Source organism: Sesamum indicum, linkage group LG12 (genome assembly GCF_026168435.1).
Source record: "Sesamum indicum cultivar Baizhima isolate 11 linkage group LG12, ASM2616843v1, whole genome shotgun sequence".
Classification (NCBI taxonomy): Eukaryota; Viridiplantae; Streptophyta; class Magnoliopsida; order Lamiales; family Pedaliaceae; genus Sesamum; species Sesamum indicum.
In genome coordinates, this window is record NC_142668.1 from 16,440,224 (window position 1) to 16,453,660 (window position 13,437).

The 13,437-nt window shown below is 37.1% G+C and overlaps 4 protein-coding genes across 4 annotated transcripts; 2 read left to right on the forward strand and 2 right to left on the reverse strand.

Moving 5' to 3' along the window:
• The first annotated feature begins 119 nt into the window (after positions 1 to 119).
• Positions 120 to 1,804, forward strand: LOC105175527 (stem-specific protein TSJT1). Its single transcript, XM_011097991.3, has 5 exons — positions 120 to 486; positions 577 to 812; positions 930 to 1,170; positions 1,268 to 1,388; positions 1,484 to 1,804. The coding sequence occupies exons 2-5, from the start codon at positions 613 to 615 to the stop codon at positions 1,681 to 1,683; spliced, it is 762 nt and encodes a 253-aa protein (XP_011096293.1). The 5' UTR covers positions 120 to 486; positions 577 to 612; the 3' UTR covers positions 1,684 to 1,804.
• A 1,182-nt stretch (positions 1,805 to 2,986) lies between these two features.
• On the forward strand, positions 2,987 to 6,252 carry GRXS17 (thioredoxin family protein). The gene is made up of 3 exons (XM_011097995.3): positions 2,987 to 3,282; positions 4,310 to 4,384; positions 4,829 to 6,252. The coding sequence occupies exons 1-3, from the start codon at positions 3,100 to 3,102 to the stop codon at positions 6,059 to 6,061; spliced, it is 1,491 nt and encodes a 496-aa protein (XP_011096297.1). The 5' UTR covers positions 2,987 to 3,099; the 3' UTR covers positions 6,062 to 6,252.
• Positions 6,253 to 7,861: 1,609 nt separating this feature from the next.
• Positions 7,862 to 10,459, reverse strand: LOC105175532 (Tetratricopeptide repeat (TPR)-like superfamily protein). Its single transcript, XM_011097996.3, has 2 exons — positions 10,070 to 10,459; positions 7,862 to 9,525 (listed from the first exon to the last, which is right to left on the reverse strand). Exons 1-2 carry the CDS (start codon positions 10,322 to 10,324, stop codon positions 8,326 to 8,328), a joined length of 1,455 nt encoding a protein of 484 aa, XP_011096298.1. The 5' UTR covers positions 10,325 to 10,459; the 3' UTR covers positions 7,862 to 8,325.
• A 1,286-nt stretch (positions 10,460 to 11,745) lies between these two features.
• LOC105175533 (heat stress transcription factor A-2c) lies at positions 11,746 to 13,013 on the reverse strand. The gene is made up of 2 exons (XM_011097997.3): positions 12,636 to 13,013; positions 11,746 to 12,247 (listed from the first exon to the last, which is right to left on the reverse strand). Exons 1-2 carry the CDS (start codon positions 12,867 to 12,869, stop codon positions 11,879 to 11,881), a joined length of 603 nt encoding a protein of 200 aa, XP_011096299.1. The 5' UTR covers positions 12,870 to 13,013; the 3' UTR covers positions 11,746 to 11,878.
• Positions 13,014 to 13,437: the final 424 nt, after the last annotated feature.

Here is a 13,437-nt window from a genome sequence, read left to right on the forward strand (position 1 = left end):
GTGTTTGGAGAATACACGACGGGAAAGCCTCAAGTTCAAGCAAGTCGAACGTCTGTATACTGTAGATGTGGCTTTACAATGATGGCCCTCAGAGGAGTACTCCGACTAACTAGTGGGTGCATTGCCAGTTAACCACCTCAGAAGTCAGAACCAAGCACGTGAACATGAGTTATCATGTATGTCATCACACGGCCAGGCCTAACAGCATGGGTCGAGCTAATTTTGCTGCAGAATTATTTGGATTCATCTGGCAGTGACACAGATGAGTCCATATCCATTTCTTGAAGAGCGCAAAATGATTTTCGGCAGTTGCAAAATCGCACATGGCACCAACTTCACTCTTGGTTCTATTCTTGTTATTCACAGGTTCTTATTACACGTACATCCGCAGAAACGAGCAGAGCAGTAGGTGCCACCTACATGACTGCCTTTGGTGGTAGCACGTCACTTTGTCAGCTCTCATTTATTTTCAATTGCAGAAAATAGGTATATGGATAAGGACTGCTCCAACTATCTTGAACATCATCATTATCTACTTGAATTTGATTCTGAATTTATGCTTAGTTTCATTACCAGTATTGCCTATAGTTTTCCAATCCCAGCTCCAAAAAGATGTTGGCCGTTTTCGAGAGATCAATCGCTAATCCCCCGAAAGAGCTGAGTCTTCCTGTTGGGAGGAATCACTTGAACAGCTCCCCTGAAGAAATTGCAGAAATTTTCCGCTCATGGAGATCAGACTCCACTTTTTACAACCTCTCCAGTGGGAACTTCTTGGCTTTGTCGCATCGAGATGAAAATCCGGCACATCCCAGGTATTACACTCAATTCTCTCATGCATCAGTACAGGAATCTGAAGTGTGGAAACTTTTTCATTTATCAATCAATTTTTCCTAACCCCTCTTCATTATCATCATCGTTTCTGTTACCAGGTGTATTATAGTGATGGATGATATCTTCTGCATATTCTCTGGCGCACTGTACAACACTTGTGACCTCAGACGACACTACGGGCTGTCGAGACAAGCTACAGAAGCCATGATAATCATCGAGGCTTATAAAGTTTTACGCGATCGTGCACCCTATCCTCCCGATCAAGTTGTCAAAGAACTCGAAGGAAAATTTGCTTTCATTCTGTTTGATTCAAAAACTTCAACCCTTTTCCTTGCCAGGGTAGTCCAAACTTTACATGCTCGATTCCTTTTTAGATCGCTATTTGGAAAATATTTTGCTAACTTCTGATTGAAATTCTTGGATAAAACTTTTCCAGGACCGTGATGGATGCGTGCAACTTCACTGGGGAACTGCAGCCGATGGGTCGTTAGTATGCACGGATGACCCTAATGTCATATCTGCAGCTTGTGGAAAATGTTATACGCCCTTCCCTCCTGGTAAAGGCACTTTTTGCTACCAACTCATTAGTGTTCTGAATCGTCGGTCGTTTGTGAAAAGTGTTTATCCATCTCGTTTGCCAAAAATTATGCAGGGTGCATATTCATTAGCGGGAACGGGCTAATCAGTTTTGATCATCCTCTGAACAAGGTAAGAGGAATCCCAAGAGAGGATGAGGAAGGAAACATAAGTGCTGTTATTTTCCAAGTGGACCTCTTCACCAGACTTCACAGCATCCCTCGTAGTGGCAGTGCAGCAAATTGGGCCAATGCCACCGTCGTCGAAGGAGAGTAAGAGCTCATGGTTTCCTTGTTAGTGCCAAGATTCACTTTACTTGTTCTGTTTGTAATAACTCTAGTGCGTTAATAATATAGTTCAAACACTTGGGATTTCCCATGTTTGCTTTAAACTTCAACCTGGCAGCGAATAATGTCAAGTACCTATGGTTGCCCTCTCCTCAAAACGGTCAACTTCTTAATCATAGTGGTCGAAATTTCATCAATCGAACATTGTTTGGCTCGTGGTGACGATGAATCAATGCAAGGACAGGCCATTTTATTGCAGCTATTTTTTCAAAGAAGCAGCACATTGAGTGGATGAACTTGAGCAATAATTGATTGTTTTATGTAAAAGTTATTTGTGCTAAGCCATCCTAAGCGCATATAATAATAATTTTTTATATTTTAAAATATATTATAAATAAAAATAAAATATATAAATTAATCTATTATATTTCACAAAAAAAAGGAAAAATTAAAGAAAGAATTTAAATTAGGGGTGTCATCGATACAATAAAAAAAATTGATATCGCAGTATCACAACCATCATATTGGAAAGAAAAAAATAAGGGTTAAATGCAATTTATCCTCTTGTATTATGTGAAATAAGCAAATACCATCCCTGTAAAAAAAAATTAGCCCAAATTATTCCCATGTGTTTCAAAAAATAAAATAAATTACCCCTATCAATAGTTTAGATAGTGAGTAATATGCTTTATTTTTTTAAACACAGGAAATAATTTACTACTTTATTTTTTTTAATTATTTCTCATATCACATGGAGTAAATTGATTTTTTACTAAAAAAAATAGTAAGCTACATTCATTTGTGATGTGAGCAGCCTACTCCCGATCTTTTTCAGTATATTCAAGACTTCCAAATATATTTATTTATTCAGCATTTCATTGAATTATCGTAAGTTACCATACCATTTAATACAAATACACAAGATAATAAGCTATATCCCACACACACAATATATATATATATATATGTATATTATAAAACTTTAAAAACATCTTATAAATTTATAACTTTTTCAAAATAAATTTATTAAAACCATCCAAATCATAATGAGACCCAATTTGAATGAGGTGAAGAAAAAATGGTAGCGAATTCAAATGAAAATTTTGATAGTTCAAAAATGAGTTTGTCTAATTTTTTGGTCATTGGGTGTTAGCCTTTGATTCAATTGCTATGATATTATCATATCGGTTCGATCCACACGCAACTCTAAGTCGTCATTCTGGAAAGGACAAAAGTCGCAGTTCTCCCAGAACCACCGCCTTTTATTTTAAACACGCGATTACAGAAAAGCAGTAAAGAGGATCAGTCCTTTTTATATATTCTTATAAAACCCAGGGCCACAGTATAGATTCGCTCTCACCAGTCGCGTAGCCCTTTACTCCGGTGAAGTTCGTGCACAGACAATATGGCGGCCGCCGGCGGAGGAGCCTTGAAGGATGTGAAATCGAAGGCGGAACTTGAGTCTACTGTCGCCCAGGGTGCTCCGGTAGTTTTACACTTCTGGGCATCGTGGTGCGAGGCATCCAAGCACATGGATCAAGTGTTCTCCCACCTCTCCATCGATTTCCCTCTCGCCCGCTTCTTGAGGGTATATATGTTCTTTTCTTCTCGTCATATCTATTGTAATCCCCTCTCGCTTGGTTTTGAGTGATTGTGAAATTGAGTTTATGTGTTTGTTTGATTAAGGGTATTGGCATATAGAACTATAGATTTATGATTGGGAATGCTCTTATTATTCCTGTGTTTTTTTAAGGTTTTTTTTAAGAAATGATTGCCCGAGTGGATTGCAGTTGATCATTAACACTTTCAACTTCTAGAATAGAGAAATTACGATCCGTGGAAATTTTGAAAGCAGTATTTAACTTTTGTGACCAACAGGGGTGATGTTGATATATTATCAGTTTAAATATATTATTCGATTAAGTATTGAAGCTTCAAATCCCAGTTTGTTGTGGTAACTTCTGAATAAAAGGTAACTTAAGTCTATTTCTGAGCCAAGATGAGAGTGTACAGTTTTATTTGAATGCTTGAAAAATAAGGAGTTGCACCAATTTAAGGGATTTAAAGGTGCAGAGTTGTGTGTGTCCTCCGCGCTGATAAGATCAGTTTCATCTTACCCTATTTCTACAGAATTAAGTTTGATTGGTTGTAAGAGTCTGAAAATTGACCCCCTGAAAGGAAGCAATTGGAAAAATATTTTACAATGCCTCGGTTACTAACCCAGGCTTAAGAACTGGGGATTTGCTATCTCAATCCTCTTCCTTTTTGGAAGATGGGAAGATGAGAAAAAATTTGTTATGGAAGTTAGTGGGTATGTATATATGAAAAACAAGTTTGATATCTTCTTTACGCATAAGCCTTGTCATAGAGATTGCTTTTGCATATTAATTTGTAAATGGGGGCTCCAGTTTTGACCCTTGCCTGATTTCATTTTCTTTCTGTCTCCGCATGGATATTTTGCTTTTGCATGTTGATGTTCTTGCTCTTGTGAATCGATTTAATGCACCTGAACTGAATTTGTGACATCAGTTATAAGACAAATAGGGAACATAATGCTGTTGGAAAGTTGTACAAGCATGTGCTGCCTTGCTGACATAATTTCTTGTTGATAATAGGTAGAGGCTGAAGAACAACCTGAAATTTCTGAGGCGTACTCGGTTTCTGCTGTGCCTTTCTTTGTGCTCTTTAAGGTATGATGATAGAGGATATCATTAGTTTCAGTTCTCTCCCTACAAGGAATTCACTTTATTGCATGCAGAGGGCCTTTCCCTTTCTGAAAGTGTGGTGGCTGATGCCTGTTTTAGCATAAATATTAGCAACTATTTCAAGAAATTCTTGGAAACCTTTTAACAGATTCAACCAATCGTGATGTGCTTTGAGGATTGAGAAGAGCATTTTCAGTTTTTTGGTTAGTTGATGGCTTTCATGTTGTGTACTGGTTAACGAATTCAAACTTTGTTGACATCCAATAAACAATCAGATCCTCCTCAACATTTGGGACCTTTCCCACTTTCCAAATGGCACCTGTTTTTTCCGCCAGACTGTACTTCCCAGCCAATGCATTGTAGGGGCATTATTATTGCTTTTCCTCTCTGTCAGCACACTAACCATAGATGTGATTTTGGTTTGATTAGGATGGCAAAGCAGTTGATACACTGGAAGGAGCTGATCCCTCCAGTTTGGCCAACAAGGTTGCTAAAGTTGCAGGATCAATCGGTACGAAGGAGCCTGCAGCTCCGGCTAGCCTTGGGATGGCTGCTGGGCCCACCGTCCTTGAAACAGTGAAGGAGCTTGCCAAAGAGAATGGTGCATCACCAAGTCCTATTCAATTGCCTTCTGGTATAGGTGATGAGCTGAAGAAGAGACTTCAGCAGCTTGTTAATTCTCATCCGATCATGCTCTTCATGAAAGGCAACCCTGAGTCCCCGAAGTGTGGTTTTAGTCAAAAAGTAGTTGATATCTTGAAGAAAGAAAAGGTCAAATTTGGAAGCTTTGATATCTTAACAGATAATGAAGTACGTGAGGGATTGAAGAAGTTTGCTAACTGGCCAACATTTCCTCAGCTTTACTGTAAGGGAGAACTGCTTGGTGGTTGTGACATTGCGATAGCTATGCATGAAAGTGGAGAACTTCGGGAGATCTTTAGAGATCATGGAATCAATGTATTTGATCCAAATGAGGGGAAACTCATTGAACCTGATGGTGGGAAGGGTGGCATTGTTGATGCATCGGGCTTGAGTACAGCTCTTAATGATCGCCTTCGGAACCTAATTAATTCAAGCCCAGTCATGTTGTTCATGAAGGGGAGACCTGATGAACCGCGTTGTGGTTTCAGCCGCAAGGTTGTTGATATCCTAAGACAGGAGAAAGTTACATTTGAGAGTTTCGACATTCTTACAGATGATGAAGTTCGTCAAGGTCTAAAAGTGTATTCAAATTGGTCAAGTTATCCTCAGCTATATATAGAGGGGGAGCTTATTGGTGGATCAGATATAGTATTGGAGATGCAAAAGAGTGGAGAGCTTAATAAGTTGTTAGTGGAGAAAGGGATCTCTTTTGGTGAGACTCTTAAGGATCGCTTGAAGCGGTTGATAAATTCTTCAGCGATAATGCTTTTTATGAAAGGTACACCAGATGCTCCAAGATGTGGTTTCAGCTCAAAGGTAGTAAATGCCCTGAAGAAGGATGGTCTGGAATTTGGTTCTTTTGATATTCTGACAGATGAGGAGGTGAGGCAAGGATTGAAGACATTCTCGAATTGGCCAACTTTTCCTCAGTTATATTATAAAGGAGAGTTGATTGGAGGCTGTGATATTGTGCTGGAACTGCATAACAATGGGGAATTGAAGGTTACCTTGTCTGAGTAAATGAACTAAATAGCGAGCAAAAATATTTGCCGCATGAACCATGCATGTAGTCCCTCTTGGTGTCCTTTTGGTTTTCATGATGTTAAGGAATAGGAACATTTTTAATTTACCGAGTGCATGAAAGTGTTAGCAGAATTTTGTGAAGCTATAACTGCTGTTTGTTCCTTATGGTATTAACTTCTCATGTGATATATCCTGGACCTTGTGGGGTTGCTTGATATAAATTGTTAACCTGCTGAAGGCTCCTACGACCTTACTTTAGGAGCAATATAAGTCCTATTGTGATCTCATGGTTGATTGTAGAGGTGCAAAATGGGTTAATATCCATGAGTTCAACCTAACTTAACTAAATTTAGGTTGGATTGGATTTATTATATTCTAAAACAAGGCGAAATATATTTTGTATGGGTTAGATATGGACTGATAATGGATTAGATGTTAGTTTAATGAGTTTTAATGGGTTAATCCATAATTAATAACAAAAAAATTAAAACAACCCACCTCTTTCCTCATATGCATATACATTTTTACATCTCTCGTGCGTACAATCTTCTTTCTTCACACATACACAGGCAATAATGGATAAATTATTTAAATAATACAAAGTAAAAAAATATATAAAACTGGTGTTGTTCAAAAAAGTTTATGAAATTAGGCAGAATTGCGATTTGCGTTTAAATTTATGAAACTGCAGCTTTGCTATTTTTTATTGTTATGAAATAGCAATTTTGAATATTAATTATTTTTTATGTTTTTAAAGTAGAATATATATATATATATATGTTATATATAAAAAAAAACTCATTTTCACTTACAAATGGCGGCTACTTATATGGTAAAAATAGAATTTTTTTTGTATAGTATATAATTAAGAATTGGTCTAGCGCTGCTACTTGTGGGTAAAAAATAGATTTTTTTTTTTTGGTATGGTATGGATTTAAAATATTGGTATCATTGTATAAGTAGCTGCTATTTATAATTAAAAATAATTTTTTTTTATATATGGTATAGATATATATATATATTTTCTACTTCAAAAACTTAAGAAGAATAATAAGTATTTAGAACTGTTATTTCAAATAGATCAACCTCTTGCACTAAAAGAATAATAAAATGCAGTTCTGCCTAACTTCATAAATTTTTTAAACACCAATTTTAATTTTGTTTATTTTGCATTATTTAAATAATTTTTTCCAAAATAACTCCTTTTACAAGTCCTCTTTCTTTATATGCACACACTCTCACATATCTCTTTCACATACACTATCTCCAGACTCCCATACACAAATGAAAAATGTCTCTCTAACAAATATAGAAAATTTAGTTGCACGGCTTGTTCATTAAAGATAAGTATTCAAAATATTATAAATTATTTTGATAAAATATAGTATTTTATTAGATACTTAGTGGAATTTTTTTATTTTATGATTAACAAATAAATTTTAATGTACATGATCATTAAACAAAAATGACATGTGATACAAATTTAATCATATTGCATTACAAGTAATAATTACCTTCTCAATAGTTCAATTATTATTCTTTTCTCTTTCCATTGTATGAAATTTTAGAATCTATATATTCAAATTAATAAAATAGTTTATACTAATCGAACCCAACCATTTACAACCAAGTCATTTTAAATCTATTCATTTAGACCCATTTTAAATCCGATCCAAATCGGACCCACCTCGCCCATTTCCCCCGTTGAGTTGATTGTATACGTAGGTGGTGGGCATGTTGCTATTGTCTCAGCTGCAACGAAACTAGAGAGCAGTGATATTAAAAAAAAAACACAAATTTTCTTTTCTAATTATTGGTGAAATAAATTAATCAAATTTAATCAGTAGACAGGAAAAATTTGCCGCTCTTTGAGAGCCTGTGCTCGGCAAACGGAAGACAACCGTCGACAGGTCCAGGCCACTTGGAGTTGGAAGGGAGCAAACCTTAAGATGAACGGTAGCAATGGGACAACTTAGCAAAGATGACAAGGATATGGATTTACTACTGCATGTGATTGGAACACAGAGCAAATATGCAACTATCAGATGAATCCCGAAGGACTGTACATATACTCACCGAAAATTTCCATTGCTACTTTGGTTAATGTCCTGGTATATCTTGATATGAGTCCCTTAGCAACAAGAATTTTGTTATTAAGATCCATATTCATGCTTGAGAGAGATCACATCAGCCAGCTAATCTTGGCTCCTTTATCCTGAACACGTCTGATGTACATACATCTTCCTCCTTGCAACCAAAAATCAAGCTGATGAAATGGATGTCTCCATTGACGGGCCTAGTCTGTCCATTTCCCTACCACTGGCAACATAGTCTTTCAGCAATGAGTAGTCCGTCCGTCTCTGCAATGGTACGACTGGTCTCAAAATACTAAAAACTTTTTCACAATCTTCACGGCTGCCTTTTTTACAGACCACCCTTAATAACTCTGCAATTACCTTATCGTCAAGCTTGATCTCTTTGCTCGAATCATGTAAAGAAAGGGCTACCTTTAGGGACTCGAAGGCGTTTCCCATCTCACCCTTCTCAAAGTATCCTGTTGCCAACCTGGCCCAAATATTTGGTGTTGTTGCCTTGCCCATTTCCATCAAGTGCTCAAGTAATGCTTCAGCTTTTTTACAGAAACCCTTCTCCATATGTCCAACAATGAGCACACTTGGCACCCGGAAGTCATAACAGTTGCCAGATGACTCCCAGTCCTTAAGCACTTTCTCTGCTACTTCAAGCGCATCAAGCCTCACCAAAGACTCCACCATATTTTTGTAATCCCGGTTAAGGCATTTCTTACTGGATTTCTGTTCAAGACACCATAATCTAAAAACATCATCTCTGTTTCCCAGTTGTGCATGGAGCGAGATAAGATGGTTATATCCTAGTCCATCTTTATTATCTAGTCTTCCCTCAGCCTTTTTAAGTACAATGTTCGCCTTAGATTTGAGGCCAGCCTTAATATAAAATTTTGCCACGACTGTGTATGTGTTCCAGTCCATAACAATATGGGCATCGGTTTCCATTTCAGTCAGAATCTTTTCCAATCCCTCGATGTCAGATCTGACTCCCAACGAATTAATGCAGATGCGATAGCTCAAATTATCTGGCTGAACATTATTTTCTTTCATCTGGTTAAAGACTTCCGGGACCTTGTCATTCTGTCCGATACTGGAGTACATGCACATAATGTCATTGTAAGTCACAGAAGACAAAGCAATACCTTTCTCTCTCATGTTCTTAAGATGTGTCAATGCCCGCTCAGTTTGGTGCTGTCTGACATAACAATGTAGGAGAGCACCATATGTTTTACAAGTCTTATCAGGCTCACTCAAGCTGTTAAAGTATCTTTCTGCTTGCAAATATCCATGAACCTTGCCAATCAAATCCAACTGCACAGCATGCTGAACTGGGGTGAATATGTAGGTACCTGTAGTTCCCATCCACTCAGAAACCTGTATGACATAGATAGGATATCAGCAACCGAGCAACCTTTCTAACCTTTATATGTGGGTTTATTTTGCGAGCCATATTACTCTTGTCGTTAACTTGTAGGACTACTACATGCAAGTCCTGCACAAAACCTACTTGTGTATTGCCGCTTAAGCCAAATTCACAGAAGACTGCAAACAGATTTGATGCACAAGCAACTCTTCAGCATGATCTATGTATAATAGACGAAATTCATACATTTGAGTCGTAAAACAACGAATATATATTCTTGCGTCCCCCAAGAAATGAAATTACTACACAAAATATGTGTGTTCAAACTCTTGGCATTCGCACAATCATTGCAAGAACCTCTAAGGTCATGACTCATAACCATTTTCTGGGAGAGCAAGGTGGCGACAGATGCATAGCAAGGTACAACATAAACGCATCACTCAGAATCTAACTCTAAAAATAATTAAATCTAGCAGCGGTTTCAACACAAAATTCGCACAATTAACCAAGTCAGCAGTACATCCCAAAAACTAAATATGATCGCTTATATCATACCTGCAGGGCTTGAGAGAAACGTTTACGCTTTCGGAGATCAACAATAATGCGCTGGAGCTCCGCGAATCGAACTTTATAGCCCGTGTCAACCCATTTTTGGAGCTCCGGAGTCACGTCGATTTTAGGATTTCCCAAGGGGCTGATTTTGTCGTACAGTGACGCCTTCTTCTTTTGCGTGCCATTCGTGCAGTACCATCGGCTGCTGATTATGTAATTTCGAATTAGGGCTTTGAATGCGTGCTGAGTGGATCGCATTTCAGATTGGAACCGGAGCTGAACCTTGCTCGTTCACATAAGCAAAGAGGAATTTGGGGAGAGTGCAGAGCAGCAGAGTCGAGTTGAATAGGTTTTGGGAGGGTTTATGACTTTTAGGGGAGGGGACGGGGTGAAATGGTAATGAAGAGAATCTGAAAGGATTAAACAGATAATTGTAACATTTCATTTTACAGCCCAAAATTTTTCTGATGAGACAGATTAGTCCTTCTTCTTTCAATCATACTATTAAGACACAAATGAAACGCTAAACGTACAAAAATAAGTTGTAAATAAATCATTAATGTACAAAAAAATATGGCATGATTTATATTATATTATATATATATATGTATATTACCAGATAATAATTATTTATGCTGTACGTACATATCATATGATCAATTTTACTAATTAAAGAGGTTATATCAATTTTACTTCTGTTTCAAAGTTTGGGAAAGAAAAACTCAACATTTGTTACAATGCTGTTTTTGTTGTTGACATGTAATTTTTGATCGGATTTTGCAATGAAAATCGATTACAGAAGCGAAATTAGAATGGAATATCTCATTTTCAGTCATAAAAGTGGATGATAGGCTGCCATAATTTGGCGATGACAACAGTGGCTGTTCAAGTTTTTGGGAAATGCGATGGCTACCTTAGAACAATTATACGAATGTAATATTAGAAATATGAGTATTTATCTCATTTTACGTAAATTATTAAAATTTATCTATTATTATTAATTATATGAATATTGATTGAATTGAGGTATATAAGCGTCCTAATTATTGAGATGAATTATTTTAATTTATTTATCATTATGTATGTATATGTCTCTCTGGTCCTAATAGGAACATGAAAATACCAACTTTTTCTTCCTGTCTCTTAATTAATTGAATGCATTTATAAGCGGGCCTGGACCAAATCAAACAGAAACATTGTTCTCCAAATTCCACAATCAGGAAAAGAAAATATAAGGACAAACAACATCCACGAATTGCAGCAACATTTTATAAATCAATCTTGAAAGTCAAAATAAAAGAAAAACAAAGTGCACCCACGTCCTCCTCACCATGCTTATTCAATATTCACAAAATAATTGATCTTACAATGCATTCTCCTTGCAGGTTTTGTAGATGTTATGCTTAGTATGCAACATACAAACTTTTTCCAAATAATGTGTCAATCATCTAAGATTATGTTTACATATCGTAATATAGCTAGGATGAAATGGTGATAGATCGATGTGGGATGAGCTAGATTATAGTATGTCAAGATTTTGGGACCAGTATCGGCCCTTAAGTTGCAATTGATCTTGAGTTGAACACTGGGAAAGTAAACAAATAATTGTGAACTGTGCCGGACCTAAGATATAAACATGGCCTAGATATTCTGTGCAGAAATATTGAATATAGCATGAATTTGATCAAAAGGGAAAAAAGAGGTGGAATTAAGTATGTATTTGCAAGGAACTTGTTAAACATTATTGGGTTATTTGATGATAGATAGGCAAGATATAATTATATATAATAAAGGAAGGGGGCTGATAATTAATTAATTGAGATAGTTTATGGGGATTGAAGGTGGGTAGTGATGGGTGGGGGTGGGGTGGGAAAGACATTCCAGCAACTTCATTTCCATAGTCTTGAAATGAGCAATCTGCAATTCCAATTCGAGTCTTTCCCTTCTTAGCTTCTTGTTCTCCTCCATCAGCTCCATAAATAGTACTTCACTAGCAGTAGCAGTAGCAGCAATGGATTTATTATCCTGTGTAGGTGGATGATGAGCGGAAGGTTTGAGATAGGATGGGAAGGCACTGGGCTGGCACTTCTTGCGCCTCATCTCCGCCAGCAGATGCCTGCACCCTCTCCTGAATTTTTCGTGCTGGAATTCCCATCGTTTCGAAGCCGTTTTCTTGAAACCCTATACATATACACACACAATATAATAACATGCTATTGTTCCATGCATGCAAGACCAGTCCGGGTTCTTTTGTGTTGTATAAAAATATACAAAGTATGAGAAAAGAGGGATGAGGATAGTTATAAGTGGGTCCACTATCCTTGTTATTGTGTTTTTTTCCTGGAATACGTTCAAAGGGCGTAGCAGGACTATTTTGACTCTCAACAGTAGAGGAACAGATCATTATGACAATATCTGATGAGATGCATGAGAGTTTATTCATCACCGGTAATTAATTAATTACCCTTGAATCATCACATGAAAGCTTCCACAAAATTAACAAGGACGAGCTACTGCATGATGATGAGAAGAGAAGGTAGGTAGATGGATGTAGATTGTAGGTACTTACATAGGTATTGAGCTGCCGAATGAAGCTGGAGAAATTGTTGTGCTTAAAGTATCTAGGGAGCATGAGGTCTGAGAAGTCTGCCGGACACCACACAACAAACCCATTCCCCTCCAAATTCCAGGACACTATCTTCTTCTTACCACCGCCGACACGCTCAGCCTCACGCTCTTCTTCCAAGAGATCATACGTCTTGGACAGAAATGGAGCGGGGCACTTTGATTTCCTGCAGCTCATGGAAATTCAATCAACTACCTACTGCTCATCTATCTATCTATGTAGCAGCAGTAAATACTCACCATCTGCCTGCACCCCGCCCTCTAAATATTTCTCTATTTAAACAATTAATAAAGCTGTTGTGTTTATCTTTCTAGGAAAGTTGTATATAGTGGTGTTTTTCTTCGTTTCACTTTTCTTTAATAAGGGGGTGGGGGTGTTGGACTCTGGAGGCTACTTCCGACTTTTTTGTCTTCTCTTGGACTAATTAATTATTACATACATGTTCCAGAATATATATATATGTGTATATTTTCCCTCCCAACCAAATTATATGATATTTTTAAATTATCTTTAATTAGTTAATTAAATTAAGAAAGTAATTATGATATCATATCAGCCCTTCAAATTAAATACAAATTGGCACGAAATTCCCGTATTTCTCAATAATTAAATTAGTTTGTGATGCTGATGATGAGTCAAAGAATCAAGGCCCTTGGATTTGTCTATTCTCAAGGAAAAAGAAGAGGAAAATAAAAAAATGTGTGCATTAGTGGGGGGGGGGGGGGGGACTCCAAAAGAGCAGCAG